The 23,411-nt window shown below is 41.2% G+C and overlaps 1 protein-coding gene across 1 annotated transcript in view; it reads left to right on the top strand.

Annotated features, from left to right (window-relative positions):
- LOC306961048 (uncharacterized protein) overlaps positions 1-23,411 on the top strand; it is a gene marked incomplete at its 3' end in the record, with an annotated part of 39,640 nt that overhangs the window by 15,296 nt on the left and 933 nt on the right. The window contains exons 3-11 of the mRNA XM_079553656.1: positions 8,523-8,589; positions 16,139-16,387; positions 17,103-17,163; positions 17,293-17,423; positions 17,995-18,114; positions 18,197-18,310; positions 20,637-20,750; positions 22,334-22,447; positions 22,534-22,580. Coding sequence (XP_079409782.1) covers positions 8,523-8,589; positions 16,139-16,387; positions 17,103-17,163; positions 17,293-17,423; positions 17,995-18,114; positions 18,197-18,310; positions 20,637-20,750; positions 22,334-22,447; positions 22,534-22,580 — 1,017 coding nt within the window. The remainder of the gene's footprint in view (positions 1-8,522; positions 8,590-16,138; positions 16,388-17,102; positions 17,164-17,292; positions 17,424-17,994; positions 18,115-18,196; positions 18,311-20,636; positions 20,751-22,333; positions 22,448-22,533; positions 22,581-23,411) is intronic.

Raw genomic sequence — 23,411 nt, 5'->3', positions numbered from 1 at the left:
AAAATCAGGTGGATTCGTTTTGATGGACATTGGCATCCCAAAGGTCTGTACTGTGGTTTCAATTAGTAAAGTCCACCCTAATCCTCAGCTTTAATGTGTTTAGAGTGGAGCGAGTCACGGACCAGGTCAGACGGTCACTGCCACGGGACAAAATTCTAATTCTTGCCTGTCACATCTTGTCTGAATGTTTAGACACTAGACAGCAGCATAATGTGCATCTATTTCCCATGTGAATAGACCACAATATATATACAATTATGCTTATGTCTAATTATTCAAAGTTAATTATTTTTTTCATTCTATATACATTATACTATATTTCATTCATTGTTCATTCATTTCACACTTCATGGACGACTACAGTCACACTGAGAGAGGACCTAATAAAGTGTGAGAATCACCACTGCACGCTCAGACACAGAGTGCTACGATGCAATTCGGCCATTTTATGTTGTCAGCAATACAACACCCTCATTTTATTTGGTTTGTTTTAAGATTTTTTTGCCCCCTGGTTTTTGTAAATGGAAGGGGATGAAGATGGGGAGAGACATTCAGCAAGGTGCTACAGCCTAGCCTCAAACAGTGCCGTTTCAAGACCCACCTTCAACCCGGCAATAACCATGGCCCTAAAGAATATTAATCAACAAAATGTTTGCCGTTTGTACCATTCTATCATATATTGTATAGTTTTACCCGGATAGTACAGGGCCTTTAAGCCTTTCTATGTCCACTCAATCTGTTCCACTCACACACACACCCTATCGCGCTCTCCTATCCACACACCTTTCCCATTATGTCACTTCCCTACCGCTGTCATCACTCTGGCCATTACTGCTCCAAATGGCTAGTCCAAATAACACGGGGATGTTGTTTGCTCCTGTGTGAGGCTAAAACATCACCTCCAGGGCTGACCACGATCTTATCAGCCCGGCCCTTTGATTGTTTGGTGTTTTCCTTTCCCCTCTGCAGGTCAGGCCGGTCTCCATGGCATCAACACAGCCGGGAGTCCATCGTGGTGGTTACATGGAGGTTATTTTTCATGTTTTGTGATAGTAACTCTGGCGCGGCCACTGACATTGCGCACTGCCAAAACCGCCCTTCCTCAGTACAATAGCACGGCACATAAAGACATGGCTTCATCTAGAAAGGACTAGAAACACCCTCAATCACGACATAAAGAGCTCCCCTGAGGCAACTGGTCACTGGTCACAGTTTGATTTCGATATCGTCATTTCACCCAGTCCTTATGCTATTCATACAAGCACCGGCAGAAAGAGTACACTGGAAATATACCCAGCGGAAAACGAAACATCAAAATACAACAGAATGTGCTTAGGAAGTCGATACCATGAAGTTCTTGTTTTTGGGGAAGGTGCTCTTTGGTGTTTGGGGAACAGAAACACAAAACCAAGGCACTCCTTCAACATCATAATCCTGTATCTACATTTTCTAACAAGCCTTTATTGTGCTGGGCTGTTATATGTCTTTTAAAGCATATTGCTATACGTTTAAAAAATAAAAAAAAAGAATATACTGTATGTATTTAACAGCCCAGCACAATAAAGACTTGTTAGAAAATGTAAATAGAGAATTATAATGTGGGAAGAGTGCCCTGTTTTTTGTGTTTTTCTCTGAAATCAACTTGCAAATATTTCTCAGTTCTATCCCTTTGCACTTGATTAAAATGAATTTCCTTTACCACTGATGTCATGCGCCTTATAACACTTTCCGTGTCACTTAGGGGAGAAACCGAGTGCGATGTCTTGAAGTCTTTCTTTGGCAGCTTTTCTAATTTAATGGTAATTAACAAATGCATATTTTTAGACCGGGCTTTTGTGTGTGGGCTGCCAGTCGCCCACCTTCTCTCATCTGCATAAAGCCTCTGCCAGTATTAGTAGCATGTGAGACCTTTTGCTTTGGTGAGCTGCAAAAAGATTCTGCTCATTTGCTGTTTCCCTGTTTCTCTGAATAGTATTTCACACTGTGCTGTAGTAAAGACTATTTTTATATGATGGGCTCAGTGCATTCAGATTTTTACTTGATGTGAGCGTTGGCAGCCGCCTGTAGCTGATGACCCGCTGTCTTCTGGCCTACATGAACTAGTAGTGAACTCGGCACATCTCATTACTATTATGACTTCTGTGCACTGCGTGTGGGGGTGTGCTCCTCCGCTGTCTCTGTATCCTCTTTATCTTATCACCTTGTGTCTCTACTCGATTTGCTCTTGTGCATTTTGTCTTATCATCCTTTTGTTTCACCTTACTTTGACCTGCTGTCAACCTGCATCACATCTAAAACTCAGACTAGCCCCAGGGCTCCGGATAATCAATGGCTTAGCCTGTCTGTCTTTGTTGTTGATTTAGTCTACCTGTCTTTCTTGCATGGCAGAATTTTCTCTAACATGCCTCATAACACTACTACTGCTACTCCTTCTGCGTTCACTACAACAACTACTATTGCTACTTTTTTCCTTTAGGATCCGAGCCCAGAATATGTGAGAAAAAGCTTTGCCTCACGGTTGACTCTGGCAGGCTGTTGCTCGCCGGAGAATCCAGCCTCACTTACCTGTGTTAGATGGAGGGCATTCAGCAGGTGTGTCCAAACCTTTTCCATCGAGGGCGAAGTGTATCGATCATGGAGGTTCACAGATTCGTGGTCAGTGCAGTAAAACGTTCAACTGGGTGCATTTAAGAGATAGGCCGTAAGATGAGCCCCATTTTCGTTTCATCCCGCTCCACAGAAAGGGAACTGCACGGTCTTCAGTTCATAAATAATAACGAGTCGTTAAGTATGTTTTGGCATTTACTGCAGTGCCCCATTCGCCTCCACCTGCAAACTCATGCAGGCGATAATATCTGCATGGTTCACGGAATGGCTCCACAGTGTATAGTTTCAACACTATCGATTACTACCTCTACTGTTATTACTACTTCTTCCACTACTACCAGACTTACTGATTAAAACATTTTTTGCCAGCAGGGGCGGATCTACTAGTGTGGCACGGGGGGCAGCTTTCACCCCTAGTAAAGCTCTTGCCACCCCAGCTGCCACCCCATTGCTCTAGAAGCTACTTGGGTGCTTACAGAAGCTCACTGTCAGTTATGACGTTTTTGACAGGACAAAGAATTATAACAACTTTATAGCAAGACAAGGAGAAGCCAGGTGCCAACTACTCATGATTTATTTTTATTATTAGAATTTTTTTAAATTATGGACAATGCTACTATTTGTATATCACTTTGGGAGGCTCGGCCTGCATCTAAACGGGAAAAAATCCAGATCAAGCAAAACTTGTGTCCCCCCACTATAAACATTCGACATTGAAAAATGTGTTGCCACCCCAGAAATGATCCCTGACCCTGCTTGACACCCCTTTTTTTTTCTTTATCCGCCCCTGTCTGCCAGAAAGATGGGAAATAGACTTTTTCTTTTTATAATCACACCTTTTCTACATTCTGTTTTAAAGCAGAAAGTAACTTGTTTACCTTAATAAATCCTCTGGGGGTAATACAAGTGTTAATCTGGGATGATTGGGGGGCTTTCATCTCCCCCTGGTGTCTCTGACCAGAAAACCAGAATTGCATCTTCGCTGCCTACAGGTCAGAGGCGCAATACACTTGAACATAATTGAATCACGACGAAGAAGCTAACAGACTAATGGGGAAAGCTAACTGTGGGCTAGCCTGCACTTAAACAGTATTTACAGCCAAGTTTGAGTGATAAAACTTATCTCCATTGTGTAATTGGATGAACAATGTCCCACTTTCCCTTTGTCTTTTGTATCATCGTAGGATTTACTCTCACGGACAATTTATGAGTAAAAAAACGCAACATGCTACAACACCTGCAGTGGCGCTTATGGCCTGTAGGGGCATGAGTTACTTAGTTCTGCTTTAAACATCCAAAAGAAAAACTCACAATGGAAATTTTCACACCCAATAATCAAAAGTGGCTTTATCATTTGTACATCTGGAAGACATGAATGCATGCAAATTGATGAGTAAACTCTCAGCATTTGACGGTATGATTTTAGTGTTTTCAGTGTTTTCTCAAGATATATGTTTCAAAACTATTGCGATCGTAGTTGCACCTATCGCCGCAGATATTGACTTGTACTGAGTGTCCCTCCACTTTCAAAGCCCTGACTCAGGACTTTCTGAAACACCAATTTTCTCTGCAGCAACATTTTACACTTTTACCGCAGTGGTCCCTCATCTTCTCGCGCACACCTTTTATTTAGCTGCGGGGCAAACTCAAGCATTTCAGACCACCACACACTCTGCGCACCTCCACACATGCTCATCCTCCTTCCTCCCACTCAGCCGCCTCAGGCACCATACTGTCAGAGCATAGACGTGACTGCACATCCATGTAGCCCTTCAGGACAATACAGTGCGTGTCGCAGGAAGCAGATTTGCATGGTTCTTGCTGGTTTGCTTCTCAAAGGGCGGGCGTAACAACAGCAGGTACTATAGAAAGAGGAGAGAGTTATGGGAAAAGGCGGCGGGCTGAATTATTCATGGCTGTGCAGGAGAATAAACAGGGGAAAACATGTGTCCTCAGTTATCTGTGGAGTTTGTTTGATCTCAAAGTCACATTCAAAGATGGTCAGCGTATGTCCTTAAGATTGTTTATGTGCGAGATGGTATTGCTGCTTAGATGGTTTATATAAATTATAAACCAACTTTTTTTATCGGTTTATTCAGCTTACAAATTATAAACATGTCCAGGTGCATTAACTCTTGAGAGAAGACGGATATAGGAGCTACTAAACAAAACTCAGATGCATTAGCAGCCTTTAAACATATTCAGGCTATATTTTTGTTGTTTGCAAAGAAGATTATTTTACTGCTGCCTTTGCTAAGAGCAAGTATTCAAAACAGGATTTTAATACGATCACTATTAACCGTGCAGCCTTATCAGCAGGAAGTGACAGTCACACAGTAATTTTTTGAAGGCTGATGATTACGAAGCCTGGATACAGAGGCGAGTTTATCATGTTGTTGTGGGCAGCTGCCGACTGGAGCAACATTTAATATCATGTACCTGTTACGATTTGCAAATGCTGCTCTAATTTCCTCGGTGGCCATAAACTGGTAATGGTATATTCCTCGGATCTGGCATAGACTGTGGCCTTTTATATCCCCATAATCCATTTCAAAGCCTACACGGGTGTCATCTGATATAGCAATAAAACTTGGAAATGTTATTACCTTCGCCACGGTTTATCTATTATGTTCGACAAGCTTTGAAATTTACTTTAAATACATCAACATTACCACAAAACTTCACAACTAGGCAGTTTAAAGCCGCACTGCGCAAGATTTAACTCAATAAAATCCTTGCATATTTTCTGCTACAGGTGTTTTTATAGATAATGGGAATGCGGGTGATGTCGCAGCTTGGCAACAGAAGCCAAATGAGTGGCAAATCTTTGGTATATTTGTTTTGACACTCAGCCGGGAACGTTCAGGGTTCTGATGAGAATGAAAATGATGAGTGTTCATTCCCTATAACCTCCCATGTTCCGCAGTGAGGCTTTAACCTTAACCCCCACATGAACCAAGCACATTTTCTCCAGTTTGGCAACAATAACACAACTAAAGAGCGAAGAAAAAGCAACAAAAACATGACAAAAAAGCAACAAAAAAATGACAAAAACACAACAGAAAAGCGGCAAAAGCATGCTGGAAAAGCAACAAAGCAAAGAGACAAAAACATGACAAAAGAGTGAATAAAAATCAACAAAAAATCAACAAGAAAGCCGTGAAAGAGCAACCAAAAAGTGACCAAAACAGGACCAAAAAACCAAACAAAAAAGTTGCCATCAGTTTTGTAGGTCTTAGCTTTCAAATAAGCTGGCGAAAAGCTTTTAGATTTGGGTAAAATTGCACTGGAGAAAATGTGCTTTGGTTAAGGTGGGGGTTAAGAGGTTAAAAGACGTCACCTGAACTCAGTATATAAAAGCTACAGATTTGACTATCAAATCCTGGCTGAATTACAGTGAATGAATGAACGAGTGTCTTCCGGGGCGACAAAAGTTGTAACATTACCCACAGTGTATTCCTCATTCCCATGTCACTGCAGTCAAGTGACATCAGCCATTTACTGTCTCCAACCGAAAGCAGAAATGAAACTTTATACTTGTGTTCCGAGGTGAGTTATGTCAGCGGCCTTTTTAACAACTAAGATCACCTTCCCTATTGTAGGAGGAGAGTTTACTTTACTGTTGGGCGATGTGATTGAGGTTAGCTTCGCTGCGAGCATTACTGAGGTCAATAGACTTCCTTTAATTATACACATTGTTCTGCTACTTTTGTGTGCGGCTGTAACTTAATCTGTCCGTGCATGTTCTCACCAAAAGCGGTGGTTCCCAACCTTCTTTCCTTGAAGTCCTCCGATAGAAACGAGGCCCACCACAAATGCAACTTCCTCCTAAACGTTTGTATCAGACATTTAAACAGGAACTAGAGTGTTGGTTTGTAACTTTGGTAGAATTCATAGGTAATAATATATTTCATGGCCTGATCCTCAACAAATAGTTATACATTCACAGACATAGACGAGGGGATTCTAGGATACCTTAAACAGTTCGCAATCATTCCTGGTGATTTTACAGTTAATATATTTATTACATTTTGCATTTCTTCATTTCTTGTAATTGATATTTCTCGACACAGAGTCCTCTAGAGCCTCGGTTTGTCTGGGCTGTGAAGCACTTGTATTTTGTTTTGCTTCAGGCTGCTGTGCAAAATTGGACCCGCAGTGTAGTGTAGGAGTGCAAGCTTACTCGCAAACAAATCAAAAATGAATGCGATCGGTTTCCTGTCAACAGTTTAACGTAAACGGAAAATAAAAGATGTAAGAAAAACAGAAGAAAACTTAAAAGGAACGTCAAGATGAGTCTGATTCATAAAGATTGTTTCAGTTTGTGGAGCTATTTAACATTGGTTAGCAGCAGAACAGAATATTAAAGCAGTACTAAGTAACTTGTTTACCTTGATAAATCCTTTCCGTAGTCCCTCTGGGGTTAATACAAGTGTTGATGGGATGATTGGAGGGTCTTTCATCTCCCCCTGGTGTCTCTGGCCAGAAAACCACCATTGCAACTTGACTGCCACCGCGTCGGAGCCACCAATACACACTAATGGAATCCCGAAGAAGACGCTAACAGGCTAATGGGCAAAGCTAACTGCGGGCTAGCGCCACTTAAACAGTGTTCACAGCCAAGTTTGAGTGAAAAAAATGTATCTCCGTTGTGTAATTGGATTTACAATATAGCTCTCTCCCCTTGTCATTTTTGTCAGCGTAGTATTTACTCTCACAAACAATTAATGAGCTAAAATTATGCAACATGCTACGACACCTGCAGTGGCGCTTATGGCCGCTAGAGTGCACAAGTTACTTAGTACTGTTTTAAAAACTAAAAAAAACACACCACAATTTGGTACTTCATCATCTTTACATCATCTTTGTTTGTTTAATTGTAAAATGACTTGTGGCACAAATGACTGCCTGGTCTTGTTTTTAGACAGGGCTGGGCACCTGTACCTTCGACCCGAGGGCAGCAGCGCAGACTCTCTAAGCAGAGGATGTTTTGAGCCCGATAATCTAGAGGTCGAGCAAAATAAATGTGACCGTTCAGAGCAACGCCTTGGGTTTTACCTGCGACAGTACTGTATTTTTCTGAGGGAGTTCTTTTTTAATGTTATAAACTTTTAGCTTCACTTACAGTTATGAATACAGACGTATCCTCCGGTGAAGTATTTACATCCTGTGTGAAGTTTTTAACATGTACTAAGTAATTATTCAACAGCTGCAGCCACAAACAAACAACAACAACATATACAATATTTATTTATTTCAACATGACTCAGCTAGCTGTCCATAGGAATAGAACACAGACAGGAAACAGTCATTAGCCCAGGAAGTCAGCAAATTGATTCTTTTTAGTTTGTTTTCTATGTACGTTAAAATAATTGTGTTAAATGTGGACAGGAAGTAGTTTAAACCCCCACAAGCATGTTCTAAAATGCATTTGATTCTTGTGTTATTTTAGCAGTATTCTTTCAGCGTTTTCCTCCTCGACTTTTTAAAAATGTGACACTTTTGCAATTCTCCGTATGCTCTAATCAGGGGGTTACAACTAGTGTGACATTGGGACCCATCATCACCAATGGATGACAAGCAATGACCCCAATGAGAAATCATAATCAAAATGAGAGTTATTGTGACCGACCCTGACCCGAGCGTCTACATACTTTTCAGTGGATAAATACTGAAAGAAATGTTCCCTCGGCAAGGCTTGCAGCTAAAAATGGCTCCACTTTTGGGTCCTGAACCAAAGCTCTAAAATGAGCCTCCAAAATAAATGTGGTACAGTTTGTTATTTGGCTAAACATAATTAACTCTGCATCAACAAACATTCAATAAGAGCATTTGTGTTTTCAAACTCATTAGATCAGCAGAAATACACAGTTTTTTTGACATTTGCTTTTTTTTGTGTCTTTCTTTTCCCACAGAAATCTTTTTCCCTGGTCTTGGAGGCACTGGACTTTGACAACGACACGTCAGAATCAACAGAATCTGGTAAATAAAGGACAGAGCATGTGCTTCATTTATTTCAGTGAAAACGTTGCAATAACATCACCATTATCCTCGTTCCACACATTTTTCCTTGTCGGTTAAACCCTGTGAATCTCTCCGCGCCTTCATTGCTGTGATCTTGCGAGTCCATGGGGTCCTTATGCCAGGCCCTTTAATTTCCTGCTTGTCTCCTTGTTGTTTCTGGTCCTGATCGGCTAAATCTCTGTGACCGACGACGTGAGCCTCGCGCTATAAAAAGTGCCGACGGAGCGAGAGCATGTCTTTCCCCGTCCCGTTAATGTCACTGTCACCGTTTGATCCCGGCGCAGTCGTCTTATCGGAAATGGAAGTCTCCTCAAAAAGAAATAGAATACATGAATAATAATGTTGACTACTGCGAGTTAAAAAAAAATCAGAATTTCTTTCATTTGACAAAGACCCGCACAGTGCCTCTATTGTAGTGGAGGCATATTTGAGATTGTTTTGTTCAAGTTAAGGCCGTGCTTAGTTTTTCTCTATATTTGTCTGCATTTTATTCTCTTTTTAATCCGCGTTTGGTCCCTTGCAAACAACAGCTAGTTTAATTGAGGTTAAGTCCTGGCTTAGTTCTGGTTTAGTTCACACTGAGACCTGACTTTGTCTTGATTTAAAGCAGAACAAGTAACTCATGCCCCGAGAGGCCGTAAGCGCCACTGCAGGTGTTGTAGCATGTTGCGTTTTTTTTTTTCCACATTAATTGGCCGTGAGAGTAAATGACAGAAAAGACAAAGGGAGAGAGGAATATTGCACATCCAGTTACACAATGGAGATAATTTTGGTTCACTTGGTTGTAAATACTGTTTAAGTTGTGCTAGCCCACAGTTAGCTTTGCCCGTTAGCCTGTTAGCTTCTTCTTTATGATTCTATTAGGAAGAAGTTGCAATTGTCGCTTTCTAGACAGTGACACCAGGGGGAGATGAAAGACCCCCCAATCATCCCATTAACACTTCAATTACCCCCAGAGGGACTATGAAAAGGATTTATTATGGCAAACTTAGTTTTTCTTTAAAGGGGCTAGATGCAAGTTTGCCATTTATACTCATTACTGCCACCTCAGGTCATACGTGTGACTGCAGCTTGTATACTAAGCTCGTGCATGACGGCAATTCGGACCCGAATTAACACCTTTTTGAGCGACAGTGCACGATTTTAGAAGCAGTTGTGGTGAACAGGTCTGGGCTCATTCTACACATTAGGACATGGCTGGAACATGTATGGGGAGGAAAATACTTGGTTTTAACATTTTTAAACTTCGTATAGTCCCTTTAAGTCTAGCTTTGACATTTGATCCTTTTTGAACCATCTTTAGTCCTGGTTTAGTGCTGGAAACTACTTATGTCAACATTTTGCGAGGTTGAAGTTTGTCAAAAACATCCTTCACTGCGCAGCTGATTTCCATGATTCATTGGTTATTCAAATAATTTTCTCACTCAACTGATTATTGTTATCTTTGTGCAGTCCATTAAAATAGGCCATGTGCTGAAAGAAAAGGTTCTGTCATCAAGAGCCAAAACTTTACAAGAAAATATCCCTGTGTTGCAAGGTGGATTCTCACAAGATTTGATTTTTGTATTTCATAAAAATCCATCCCCAAAGGCTCGAGAATATATGTTTGGTCTCGTACCCACTGGTGAATCGAACCATTCGCTTGGCCGTATTGCTGTGAGTGGGTGAGTTTTACATTTGCCAAAAAAAAAGCAGTTTGTTTGGTACTAATTAACAACTTGGCAACAACAACAAAACAGAGGATTAAGCTGCTAATTACAAAGGCAAATAACATTTATAAAACAATATATGGAGTTTAATTGCCTTAATGATCGAGTCCATAGCAAATATCCCGCTAAAAGTCCACCCTCTTCTCTAACACCTTTGTTTGCTGATTGTTTTCTAGGCTTACTGACTACCTAAATAATTGGTTGTTGCAGGCAGCTTGACAGGGAGCCTTCTACATCCACCCCGAGACACCAGTCCTTCCTTCATATTTCCTCCAGCAGCACCTTGTGTCAACTTGTTTGCATTATATACCGCCTGCACCTGAGCTCCTGACAGGCTGCAATGACTGTGAGGCTGCTCACTGGAGCTGACACTCAGCTTATCCCAAACACTGGCATCAGCGCTGCACCGGTCTGAATTTAATTTAAAGTCTGGCTGTCCATCACAGAGGATTAGCATAACGCCCGGGCCCTCTCTGAGCCAGTCCCTGGGAATAATGAATAGACATGACATTTAGTTTTAACCAGAACAGACTGACCTTCAATAAGATTTGTTTTAATTGAAGTATTGTTTCTTCACAAGCACAAAATCTAAACCGCTTATTGACATTTGGTAAGGTTTGGTGATGAAAATCTCATAAAACATTGTAAAAGATGAAGCACTGAAACTAGTATTGTTAATTGAATTCAAAAGACCCAGGTTACAGGAATACTTAAGGTTTGGGGGAACAGGCCAAAACAGCGAAAAGAACACCCACTTTAACCTCTTAACTCCCACCTGAAACATGCTAATTTTCTCCACTTTACCCAAATCTAAAAGCCTGTTGAAAATGCTACAAAAAAGAGACAAAAAACGTGGCGAAAACGTGACAAAAATGTTGCGATCACGTTAGTAAGTCTTAGCATTGCACTGTTGCTCTCCAGTCGAGAAGCTTTTGGATTTGATGGAAGTCGAACTGGAGAAAATGTGATCGGTTCAAGAGGTTAAACACTTCTTTAAATCTTTCCTGGATCTTTTGCCCCAAAAACAAATGGGGGATCAAATTAAAGCAGTACTAAGTAACTTGTTTACCTTAATAAATCCTTTCCGTAGTCCCTCTGGGGGTAATACAAGTGTTGATGGGATGATTGGAGGGTCTTTCATCTCCCCCTGGTGTCTCTGGCCAGAAAACCACAATTACAACTTCGCTGCCACCGAGTCGGAGGCCCCAATACGCACTAATGGAATCACGAAGAAGAAGCTAACAGGCTAACGGGCAAAGCTAACTGCGGGCTAGCCTGACTTAAACAGTATTTACAGCCAAGTTTGAGTGATAAAACTTATCTCCGTTGTGTAATTGGACGTACAATATCCCTCTCTCCCTTTGTCTTTTTTGTCAGCGTAGTATTTACGCTCACGGACAATTAATGAGTAAAAAAACGCAACATTCTACGTCACCTGCAGTGGCGCTTATGGCCTCTAGGGACGTGAGTTACTTAGTACATGCAGTAAATTCTAGTGTTACATTTCTACTTTAAATCATTTAGCGTAGTGACATCTCAAAGTATTTCCCCCCTTGTTCTTTCTCTATGCACCCTTCTTTTATATAGGTGTTCTATACAGACTTTGTAAACCTTTCTCTGACTGTACCTATCGAGCCATAACAGAAAAGTCACTCGTAAGTTATTTGTCAAAGTAATAAGCAGGGGAAGAAGAAAATCGATAATAAAACTACAGCACTTCAACTATGTATCTGTAGTATATTGTGTGAAACAAAATGTACCATAAATATTTGTGTAACACTCCGAGGTTATTGCTGACGGCCCGCTGTGTTGTGGCTGTATTGACGAAACACTTATTGTCACAAGATTGCAACCTCCCGTTGTCGAGAGAGGAATTCCAATTTACAAATGCTACAGTGTGATGTAGCCTGTCTCTTAGCCAGACATTTGGCCGACAAGGCTACACTTTGAGCCTCTGTCAAAACAAGTCCTTTATATTCTAACAATCCAGGAAAGTAACACCAGGCATCAATAAGGGACGCTCTACTCGTATAGTTTCTATAGAGGATGCATTGGTGTATTGATTTTTACCTTGCAAGGTTTAAAATAGTCATGCTTTTCATAGTTTTCGTATTATCAAGGGACATCTGTTCACTGTTAGCAACAGAAGGAGAAAATAGTGCCCATTTCAATATATAGCCTTCTTTGCAAAAAATCTTGACAAGTAACTGCGCTCTCTATTGCTGCTGTGTGTATAATTTGAAATCCTGTCTCTTCCGTGTAATACCCACTCATTATAATGACATGTTGGTTAATCACTTGCCATAAAATCTTGACTTGGGACACTATTCTCCGACGGTCTGCAAATTGGTTATTTCCATTCTCCTCCTGTCTTCCTTTGTGGCAGGCAAATCGCCTTTTTACTCACCTGTGTCATAAAGTAAAAGAAATCTACAGTGCGCTGTGGTGGAGTAATGAATATTTGGAGTGTGTGCAGGTGGAAGCCGAGCTAACGCCATATATCTGACACACACACACACAGCAGCAATACATATGGCCTATTTTCATTCCTTTGTGTCCGAGCGCAGTGATCTCATCTCAGGTGGAACTGTTATGAGCGCTAATGGCTGCGGCTGCCTCCCTTCCTCTTTGGCCCTGTCCATCACACACCCAAACCCACACACACCGTCTTTGTTAAGGCAGCACTTACATTGCAAAGTTATTATTTCATCATAAGTGAACAGGCTTTATTTTCAAAATAACATAAAAGGAAAAAGGCCACAGCAAAAGTTGAAGTATGAAAACCTCTTAGCCCCCAAAATGGCAAGTATCACAACTTTAAAAGCTTTTCTAGTCAGCACAGCATCTTTCATTCTTGTTTGAGGGATTTTTGCCCATTGTTCCTTACAAAACTCTTCCAGAACGTAGAGATTTCTGGGCTGTCTTGCCCTCTCGAAGTCCATCCACAGATCTTCAATGATGTGAAAAGACTGGGAAACCACAGCAAAACCTACAGACTACGCCACTTGATGACGTCCATCAAGGATTTTGATGTGTTTTTTTCCAATCATTATCGTAGAAGCCTTCAACTTCAACTTTTTCACAACTCGTGTTAATTCTGTTTCCTCCAGAATTTGTTGGAATTGAATTGCATGAATGAATGAAATGTTCCCTGCGCCACTGGCTGCAATACAAAGGATGACCGATGCACCCCCAGGATCAACAGAGGGACAGAAGTGCTTTTCATTAAATTATGTGCCCCCTCTTTTCCAAACGGACCTTTGCTAACTCCGATTTAAGATTCTACAGTGGCACTTAGACACAAATTCAGACAAGTCTCATGCATTTTGGAGACAAGAAACAAGAAAAGGTTAAAATAGGACAATAATAGAAATTTCCTGAAAGCGTTCACAGTCCACTGTTTGTTGCCTGAGGACGCCTTGATCTGTTTAATTAAATTTCTGCTCTGTGATGGCACCAAACCTACAATTTCAGCACATGTCCTGCTTTATAGTCTGTGCAAATACTCAGAGGTAGGGGACAATCTTTATTGTTAACCTCCTTTGTGCTCTATTGCCGTGATGGACAGGTTAACAATATAGTGTGCAAATAAATAGTTAATACAATGGAGATTTAAAAGATGAAATACCCAAGTCCACGTTCACACTTTGATGCTATAGTGTGTTCGATGTTATCTGTCATTTTTTAACATTCCTCGACTCTTTTGATGACTTTTGCATATTATCTTGAACAGCCATGCTTTAGTCATAGTTTTGCCATTTTGCCATTTTTATTTAGCATTTACAGTATTAGTTTATGGTCGGGAAAAAGCTACACGATTTGTGGGGAAACATCAGGTTTGAATTGAGTGAATCAAGCTGTTTTAGACAGACTGGGCTGCCTGGATGTTTTAAAAATTGTTACATTTATTCAATAGTTATTTCACCACCCTCTTGTATAGTACACTGCAGCCCTCGCCTCTGCAGCTCTGCCTTTGCCCCCCGAGCTTGCCCCTTCATTCCCACTGCCTTGCCTTAAACACACATACAGTAGCCTATATGGAGCTGCACATTCTTATTGCTGCGTGTGTGTTTTAATGCTCTGCTGAGGATTAGGGACTGCGTTGGGAATGAGAGCGCCGCTGGGAAATCCCCGCAGGGTCATATCAGTGGTGGCCCGGGCCTCTCATGTCCCCTGGGGAGGAGTTTCCTATACATAATGGTCCTACTGCTAATAAATGTCTTCAGTATTCTACAGTGCAGCAGCTCTGTGCCAGACTAAATCGACTATGAAGTAAAAGTCTGTTTTCTCTAATTGCCTGCATAATTTTGCCCTCCATTGCACTTGTTTGATCATATTTTTTAGTTTAAGCAACAAAGTTTTCAAAACATAAATTAAACTTTTTACTGGATCATTTATTGCACCATGAGTTTATCACGTAGTGCATACACTTAATAAATCCTTCCACACTTCCAAGTCATGCCTCATTTAGATGACAAAAAGTAACGTTCATTCTCATTTGGACCAAACGAAAACATTCGATGGCAAGATTAATATAGATATTCTCCGTGTAATATAGTAATACTTTGACAGCACCCAGATAGTTCTACTTTTGTTATACACAAAGTACATACAGTAAGAAAGTAAAGTTTATTTCTTAAGCGCTTTTCACAGATGAAATCACAAAGTGCTGTACAAGAGAATAGGTATAAAATGTATATATTATGTAAAATTAAAGTGACACTAGTGAAAACCCATCCACCAAAAGCTTTCTTAAATAAACACGTCTTCAGATCCTTTTTAAAAGAGTCAACAGAGTCGGCCAGACACAGACACGGGGGCAGGACGTTCCATAGTCTGGAGGCAACCGACTGAAATGACAGGTCCCTTCAGGTCTTATAATGAGTCTTAGGGACTACAAGCAGGTTCTGGCCAGAGGACATGAGTGCGGCCAAAGGAGTACAGGCTCAAAAGGCCCTGGATGTTCTGTGGGGCGAGTTAAGACTCTGAAAGTCAGCGCTTAAACCTTAAAATCAATCCTAAATTTTACACGGAGCCAATGGAGAGCCGATAAGACTGGAGTGATATGAGACCTTTGACCTTTTAAAAGTCTAGCAGCAGAATTTTTAACAATTTGCAGTTGCACAAGCTGTTTTGAGTGTATCTCCAAAGACGTGGCCAGGTCAAACACAAGCCCCAGGTTTCTGAGGCTGGATTTGACAGAGGAGCCAAGAGAGGTCTGGAGCAAAGATCAGTGTTTCAGTCTTGTTTGAATATATCTGTAAGTGGTTAGTGGCCAGCCAGTCTTTGATGGAGGACACACAAGAACAGTGACAAACGATGGAACTCAGCATCAACAACTGGACATCGTCGCCATAGAAATGATATGATACATCCTTGAAAGAACTGAGAATTTAAATAAAGTGGCAGAAAGTACAGTAAAAACAAAATAGGACTCAAGACTGACCCTTGTGGCACTCCGCAGGACAAATTGGTCACATCTGACTGTACATTGTTTACAGCGACGTTAAAGGTTCTGTCATGAATATAGAAAGAGAACCACTGAAGGACAGATCCAGATAGTCCCATCTCGTTTAGAAGCCGGTTGTTCATTATACCGTGATCCACTGTGTCAAAAGCAGAAGTCAGTCATCGAGAAGTACTAGTACTGTGTAGCGGCCAGAGTCTACTACCATCATCACATCACTAGAGACTTTGATAAAAGTTTATAACCTTATATCAAGCCTGTCAAGCCTTTAGTAACTTTGCAATGTCTGTAAATAATATTCATAGTAGTACCTTTTGGTTGAATCCTCCAGGTCAGCTGATTGAGCGGATCCTGCTGTCGTCCATGCTGAACCCGGGGGAGCAGTGGCAGGCCTACCGTCACCACGGGCGCACCCTCAGCCTGGAGTACCGTCTGCGCTTCCGCTGTGACTCCAACTACTACGGGCCTAACTGCAACAAGTTCTGCCGAGCTCGGGACGACTTCTTCGGACACTTCAAATGCGACCCCAATGGTTCAAAGGTCTGCATGGAGGGCTGGACCGGTCCTGAGTGCAAAGAAGGTAGAAATGCACTGGCTGTTAAGTACACAACCAACACGCAATACACTGTTGGATATGGATATTGTTACTTCCCCATTTGATAACTTTAAAAAGACAGATATTTTTCTGGGGGCCATGCACACGTTCGCTCTTTGGTAAACCCTGAGCTCGACCTTAGACAGGGCTTATTCATGTCTGTGGCTCGTCAGCTGGATGACCCACTTGTGTGTGACCTTGGACCAGCGCCACCAGTCGCTGTGTTTAAAGTGAGAGGAGGAAGTCAAAGTGAAAATGATGGGACCCCCCGAAGGACACAGCTAGTTTTAGGACATCCTGCCGTCCTGCCCACCTCGCCCCTCACACTTGTCTGACTTCCTCCGCAGCAGGTCGCTGATTGGCTCAATTGAGAAGCAGGAAACTGTGTAGTTGGCTTCTGTCTTTCTGTTACCCCCTGCTGGTTTACACCCGAGGAAACTGATTTTACTCAAATATTTCCAGCATATTTTCTGATGTACTTTCATGATTAAATTTTACACACTGTTGAAAGAATTTGCAGCTGATGGTTCCTCAGTGTATGATGCTAGCTTATTAGTACACTGCTCATTGATATTTTACAGTGTGTTTTGTAAATCGTGTGATCCTTTCTAAATTGCAGGTTTCCACGCTCTGTAAAGCCACTGCAGATTTAATGCCAGTCCATAGTTTGTCTTAAATATCTTTTTATTTGTGTTCACAGCTGTGTGTAAGCAGGGGTGTAACCAGATCCACGGTTTCTGTAACGAACCCGGCGAATGCAAGTGAGTGCTGTGATATCCACTTTGATTGGACCCATTATAAAAGTCTGTCTGATCAAACATGGCCCTGAATATCACCACATGAGGCGGATGTTACAGGGCCATCTGTTCAAACAGCCTGTTGTGCTGCAGGTGTCATTACGGCTGGATGGGTGCGCTCTGTGACAAGTGCCTCACGTTTCCCGGGTGCATGTACGGGAGCTGCACCGAGCCCTGGCAGTGCGTGTGTGACGTCAACTGGGGAGGACTGCTCTGTGATAAAGGTACACACTTAAGCAGTTTTACTGTTATAAATACTGCACACAATTATTATGCCTTCGCAGTTAATCTCACCAGGATTATATGACTCCACAAAGATAAAAGATGTGTGTGGCATGTTGTTTGATGACCAGTGTTAGTGCAGGAGGTGTGGTTAGTCTGAGCCGTCTCAGATGAGACTCATCTTGCTTTAGGCTTCTTTCTTTTTCCCACCAAGTGTTGAGAAGTTCCTTCACATTATCTCTATGTGGGACCTCCCACCTCCAATTTCTGTCACAGCATGGGAGCTGAAATCTGTGAGTAAAAGCAGTGCCCATGGGACCGCACATTGTGCAGAGGAAAGGCGATAGCCTTGGGTAAGGTGAATGTGAGCGGGGCAGGGCGCTCTCGAATAGGTGGGGTCCTGAGCTGCTTCTGTGCATTCAGAAAGTCTGCGGTGAGACAAAGGCTCTGTGGGCACAGACGAGATCATTAGTGCAGAGCTGTAATCAGCCAGAAGACAAAGCAGCACTGTCAGCTGTGAGTGGACAGGCTCACACTGGTCCCTTCAAAGTATAACACATGTATGTCACACAGATCTGAACTACTGTGGCACTCATCAGCCCTGTAAGAACGGAGGTACCTGCACCAACACTGAGCCCAACGAGTACCAGTGCGAGTGTCAAGAGGGATTTAAAGGGCGCAACTGTGAAAATGGTGAGTTTAACTGCAAAACTTCATCCGCGAGTCTGTCCCAGAATCCGCTCATTAGTCTTTCCCTCTTGATGCTTTTGTTCAGTGGAGCATGCCTGTTTGTCATCTCCGTGCTTGAATGGGGCATCCTGTGAGGAGAACCCCACAGGCTTCAGCTGCACCTGCACAGACGGCTGGACTGGACTCACGTGTGCACAAGGTGACACTCACACACGTACAATAATGAACTCACACACACACTCAACAATCAGTCTGGCATCACTGCTATCTGATGCCTTGATTAGCTCTTATTGGATCAAAGCCAGTTTTTCCCTCACATCATTTAGTCGGAGGAAGTTGCATTAGCTGCAACACAAACAGTATCAGCGGTAATCAAACGCTTGTCACGCCCCCTTTGTGTGAGTGCAACATGGTTTGTTGATGTCAAACCAAGACAAAGCATCTTTTAATTAGAAAATCAGCCGTTTTTATTCAGATACAGCGAGTGAATGGCTTCAGGCGGTGTTTGTGACCAGGGCTTGTTTTTTTCCTGGGCATTTGATTGCTTTGATCGTGGTTTGTGAGAGGAAGCATGTTGTTTTACAGAAATATAATTGCTATTTAACATCTTTCCTACGCTCACCAAAACAGAAGGCAGTCTCGTACAAAAATGACACAAAGTGCTGTAATTAGTAATGCGTAAGCCAGCAATTTTTCACAAGCGGTCAGACACTGAATTTTAAGTTAAGTCTAAGAAATATTCAGCTATTGCGTTTCACATTCACATTCAAAAGGAAAAAAAAGATCAGTATATATTTTAGTATAGGTGTTTTTATTGGTGGAAAAAAACAATTCTGGTCGTGGGACTTCACCAGTTCGTCTCCATGGAGATGTTGCTGCCTTGCTTTGATACAGGTAGCCCAATATGAACTTAATTTTCCCAAACTCATTGCAAAAATACCATTGTCTGCATCTACAGTAGCTGTCCATGGCAGGTTTATATATGTTTTGAGTTTTATGATGTGTTAAGCTGTTCTTGTGACCTAGTTACATTGCATAAACACCTAAGCCCCACCTTAACATTGTCTCCAGTTCAGCTTTACCCAAATCTACAGACTAGAGGCCAGTGTAATGCCTCATTTTGAAAGCCATGACCTTGCGTTACTGTCACTTTTTCTGTGTCTTTTTCACCACTTTATAGTTGCCTGTTTTGTTGCTTTTCGCCACTCTTTTGAAGCTTTTCTTTGCTGCGCATTCATCAGCATTTATGTCTCGTTTTTGTTGCCATTTTGAAGTTTTTAGATAAAGTCGAACTGGAGAAAATGTGCTCGGTTAAGGTGGGGGGTAAGAGGTTAAACCTGGAATGAACATTACACCCGATAAATGGAATATAATACAAGCATTTATTTTATATATTCATATTCATATTATATTTTAATTGTTGAAAAATCCCTTAAAATAATGACCAAACAAGCATGTGTCCTAAGACCTGACTGTAACTTTACTGGGAGCCAAAAATGAGATTTAAATAGGTGCGGTCCTCATCCAAATCCATTGTTGCAAAAATAGCATTTTCTGTGTCGAGCTGGTCATTAGAAACAGGTTTTTTATTGCTGGCAACAATATAATTCAAAATGTTACGCAGTGTGACTTTAAAGAAAGTTGTTTCATTGTATAAAATTACTAATGACTTATAGTTTTATTCTTTTACATTGTGAAATATTGACCATTTGTGAGATACGGCCCATGTCGTGTCTATTTTAACAATATCCTCCTCCTTCATGGTGTGTTCATCATGGACCACAAGTATTTCACTCACGCACCACATAGAAAAAGCCACTTGTATTTACTTTGGATGGACTCTGTTGGTATTTGTTTCTCAGTATGATTAAACGTTGGAGGCGGATTGTCTATCTGTGTCTGTGTATACGTTGTGGGCCTCTCTGGGGAATACATGGGAACGCTGTTTGGGTTGCAAGGAATGAGCTTAATCACAACACACACATGCAGCACTGTTCCAGACTGGATTTAGGTATATAATACATATTAATTAAAGACTTAGTTTGTTATGATTTCTAGTTCAGTCCGGTTATTGTTGAGCTGTGTGAACTGGGGCTGCATGGAAAATGGACTTACTGGAATGTTAGACAAATAATAGTGTTATGAGAGCCATTTTTCAAAATGGTTACTACATCTGAATACATACAGATATCATGCTCTATCTGAGATGGCTTGTGTATTTTGTATTTTCTACACAAACAGGCTATTTCCTATTTCTCCATGCTTCTCATGTCCCCCATCATGCTTCCATTTATTGGGTTGTAAACACCAATTTTCCGCCGTGGAGTAAGTTAAATATATGGTTCAGACACTTGTATTTATCAGCGTTAGCGCAGGAGCCAGAGTAAAAGAGGAATGAATAAAGCATTGCATACTAATGTCCCATCTCCGACACACTCACACACACATGGGCCATTTACAATATCCTCCCCACATGCACAATCCCATTACACAGCTGGGCGGTTGACATGTGCGTCTGTTTGCAGCGGTGAGGCAGTGTGACCGCGGCCCGTGCGGACGAGGCTCCACGTGTGAAGAGACTCCGGGAGGGTTTCGCTGCCTTTGCCCCCCGGGCTGGAGCGGACGGACCTGCCAACTCGGTCAGTGGGGCAAGACTTTCACTACTCCATATCTTGTAGTGTAATTTAATGTAGTGTTGGGGAGAAGGTTTCCCGGGTTCGCCAAGGGGGGTCTACAGGGGCCTAGGTTTCCTCCTTTTCCTGGTTAAATAAAGGTAAAATACAAAATAAATACCACCATTTTACAGGACATAGTTCTGAAATTGCTTGGTTTTTATGCAACAATGGGGTTCATACATTTATTTAATTTCTTATTATAGGCTATTTTATTTCCATTTATTGTTTTACTGTTTTTATTATAGACTATTGTTATTTTGTATTATTCTAAATGGAAATGTCTTGTTTAATATTTTGTATAATCTATATCATGTCTGTAAAGTGTTCTATATGAAGTGGGATTTGTATATACAGGCTGAACATTAGCACAAGCCAAACACTGGTACATTATCTGGCTGGCAACCATTTTACCCTCACGACAATAGAGCTGTTCCTGCGTACAATAAGATGATTATTATTGGTATTCCTATCCTGATTATACCATGTTTTTGTTGTATTGTATAATTTCACCCACATATAAGCCTTGACCGACATTTATTTCATTTAAAACAACATATAGGGCTAGCCACAGTGGGCAGTGAGAAGAACTTGACAGTCCCTGTTCACTCATAGACTCACTTACTTCATACTGTTGATACAATACAGTAAGTTGGCATTTAGAAAAACAAAAAGACAGTTTAAACTTTTGTCATATTGCTTCATATTAATATTAATTCAAACATTTCATAGCTTATTTTATTTGCATGTAGTTGGATTGGATTTAGAAGATGACAGGTTTAATACTAATGTAATTAATAGACCATAGACATGAACAGACTGTGTTTCTGATTTATATTTTCATGTCAGTGACTAGAGTAATTCTCCTCCCTGATCTACAGCAACAGTGGTTGATTCTCATGAGAGGATATTTCTATAGGCAACGGCGTGTCGATTCTTAACGCATGTGCTTTGACTTGTCTCTTTGGGCTTCTCTTTACTGATGTGGATGAGTATATGGTCCCAGGGGGCACGTTGTGCAGGGGAAAGCTAATCTTCACTGTATCAAGTCTTTAATGCCCACACAGTGTCTGAAGGCATACAGAGGCTGAAGGGGAATGAAGGAAGACGCAAAAACATATTTCAGCGTGACAGCTCACTCCAACTGCAGCTTGTCGCAGCCATACGTCACTTTGACACTTGGTCAGCCTCTGTATAGTTCCACATCACAGGTCAGCAGCCCCCGGTACTACACAAACTGATTTAAGAGTGCGATCGCCAGTGCCAGTCAACACAAACTCTACACCCAAAAAGATGACTCCATATTATCTGCTGGGATTCCTGCAGCACACTAGATAATAACACTCGCTCGTTTGTTATAATGATTTAATTACAGCTTCCTGATTGCAAATTAATGTTGCAATCGTCGGGGAAATCATGTGATCTTATTTGACGATTTCTCATCTACATAATTCTACAAAATGGAAGCTGCACACTTTGCTTGCAGATAACTTTGATTCACATTTTCAAAGGCACCTGAAGAATAAAATATGTGTTTCCTCTTGTTTTAGACACTAATGAATGTGAGCTCAGTGTCTGTGTCCATGCCCGCTCCTGCCGCAACCTGATTGGCGGGTATTTGTGTGACTGTCTTCCTGGATGGACAGGGCCTAACTGTGACATAAGTGAGTTTAAGCGTTGAGATATGGCTTTTTATCTTGTTGTTTTGGATACATAAACCCTGAATGATATTTTACTGTTTGACTTCCAGGGAACAGCAGTTGTCAAGACTTGTGTTTGAATGGCGGCCTTTGTGAGGTATAATTCTCATCATTAACACATTGGCTCTAAGGCAGCACGATTTTGTGTTTATGTATTAAAATAAAGTTTCAGTTCAGTGCACATTTGAATAACCTCTGGAGCATTAACAATGGAGAGAGGACTTAAAGATAAACTACTAAACAAGAATCACGTGCATTTGAGAACATGTTTGTAGAGGCCTTAACTTCCCTGTTTGCAGCTGTTTGCAGGTTTTAAACAAAATCAATCTTTTTGGAGACAGATTTTTTGTTGATTAGTATTACCTAGATCACTTTTCAAGCTGCGACCCCCCAAATCACCCACCTATACCTCGAAGTCTCTGTCATAAAATACAATTTGGAACCACTGACCTATTATTCCACGAATATGACCGAAAGGGTTTAGGCTGAAGTTAAGACTTATTGTGCCTGACCGTGTTTACATACTTCCACGAGACAAAGAGCACAAAATTCCAATGCAAAATTACCTTAGTTTGTTTTTTCAATTCTATATTGTCATTATGGATATAGGTCTTTTAATGAAGTGCATACTTTAGTTATCCTGAGCGCTATACATTTGAATAATAATAAATTAGCTTTGTTTTAATTGAGCTTCCACCTTTTTTTTTAATGAGGCTATACTGACTTTAATGGATGTAAGGAGGAAGAGGGTTATTATGCACCGTGTGCACCATTACTACCGTACTAAGGTCAACAAGGTCATGCATTTTCAATAGTATTTAGCTTGACAAAAATAGCATAATCGCCTGCTTTAGTGATTCTTACTGCCTCTTTTTGGAATGATGCAGCCTTACAAACCACACATAGGAGAACAAACTGTATCGACTGC

The sequence above is a fragment of the Gobius niger genome (genome assembly GCF_951799975.1).
Source record: "Gobius niger genome assembly, chromosome: 1".
Lineage (NCBI taxonomy): Eukaryota > Metazoa > Chordata > Actinopteri > Gobiiformes > Gobiidae > Gobius > Gobius niger.
Note: the sequence above shows the minus strand (reverse complement) of the source record. Positions and strands in the feature narration are given on the sequence as shown.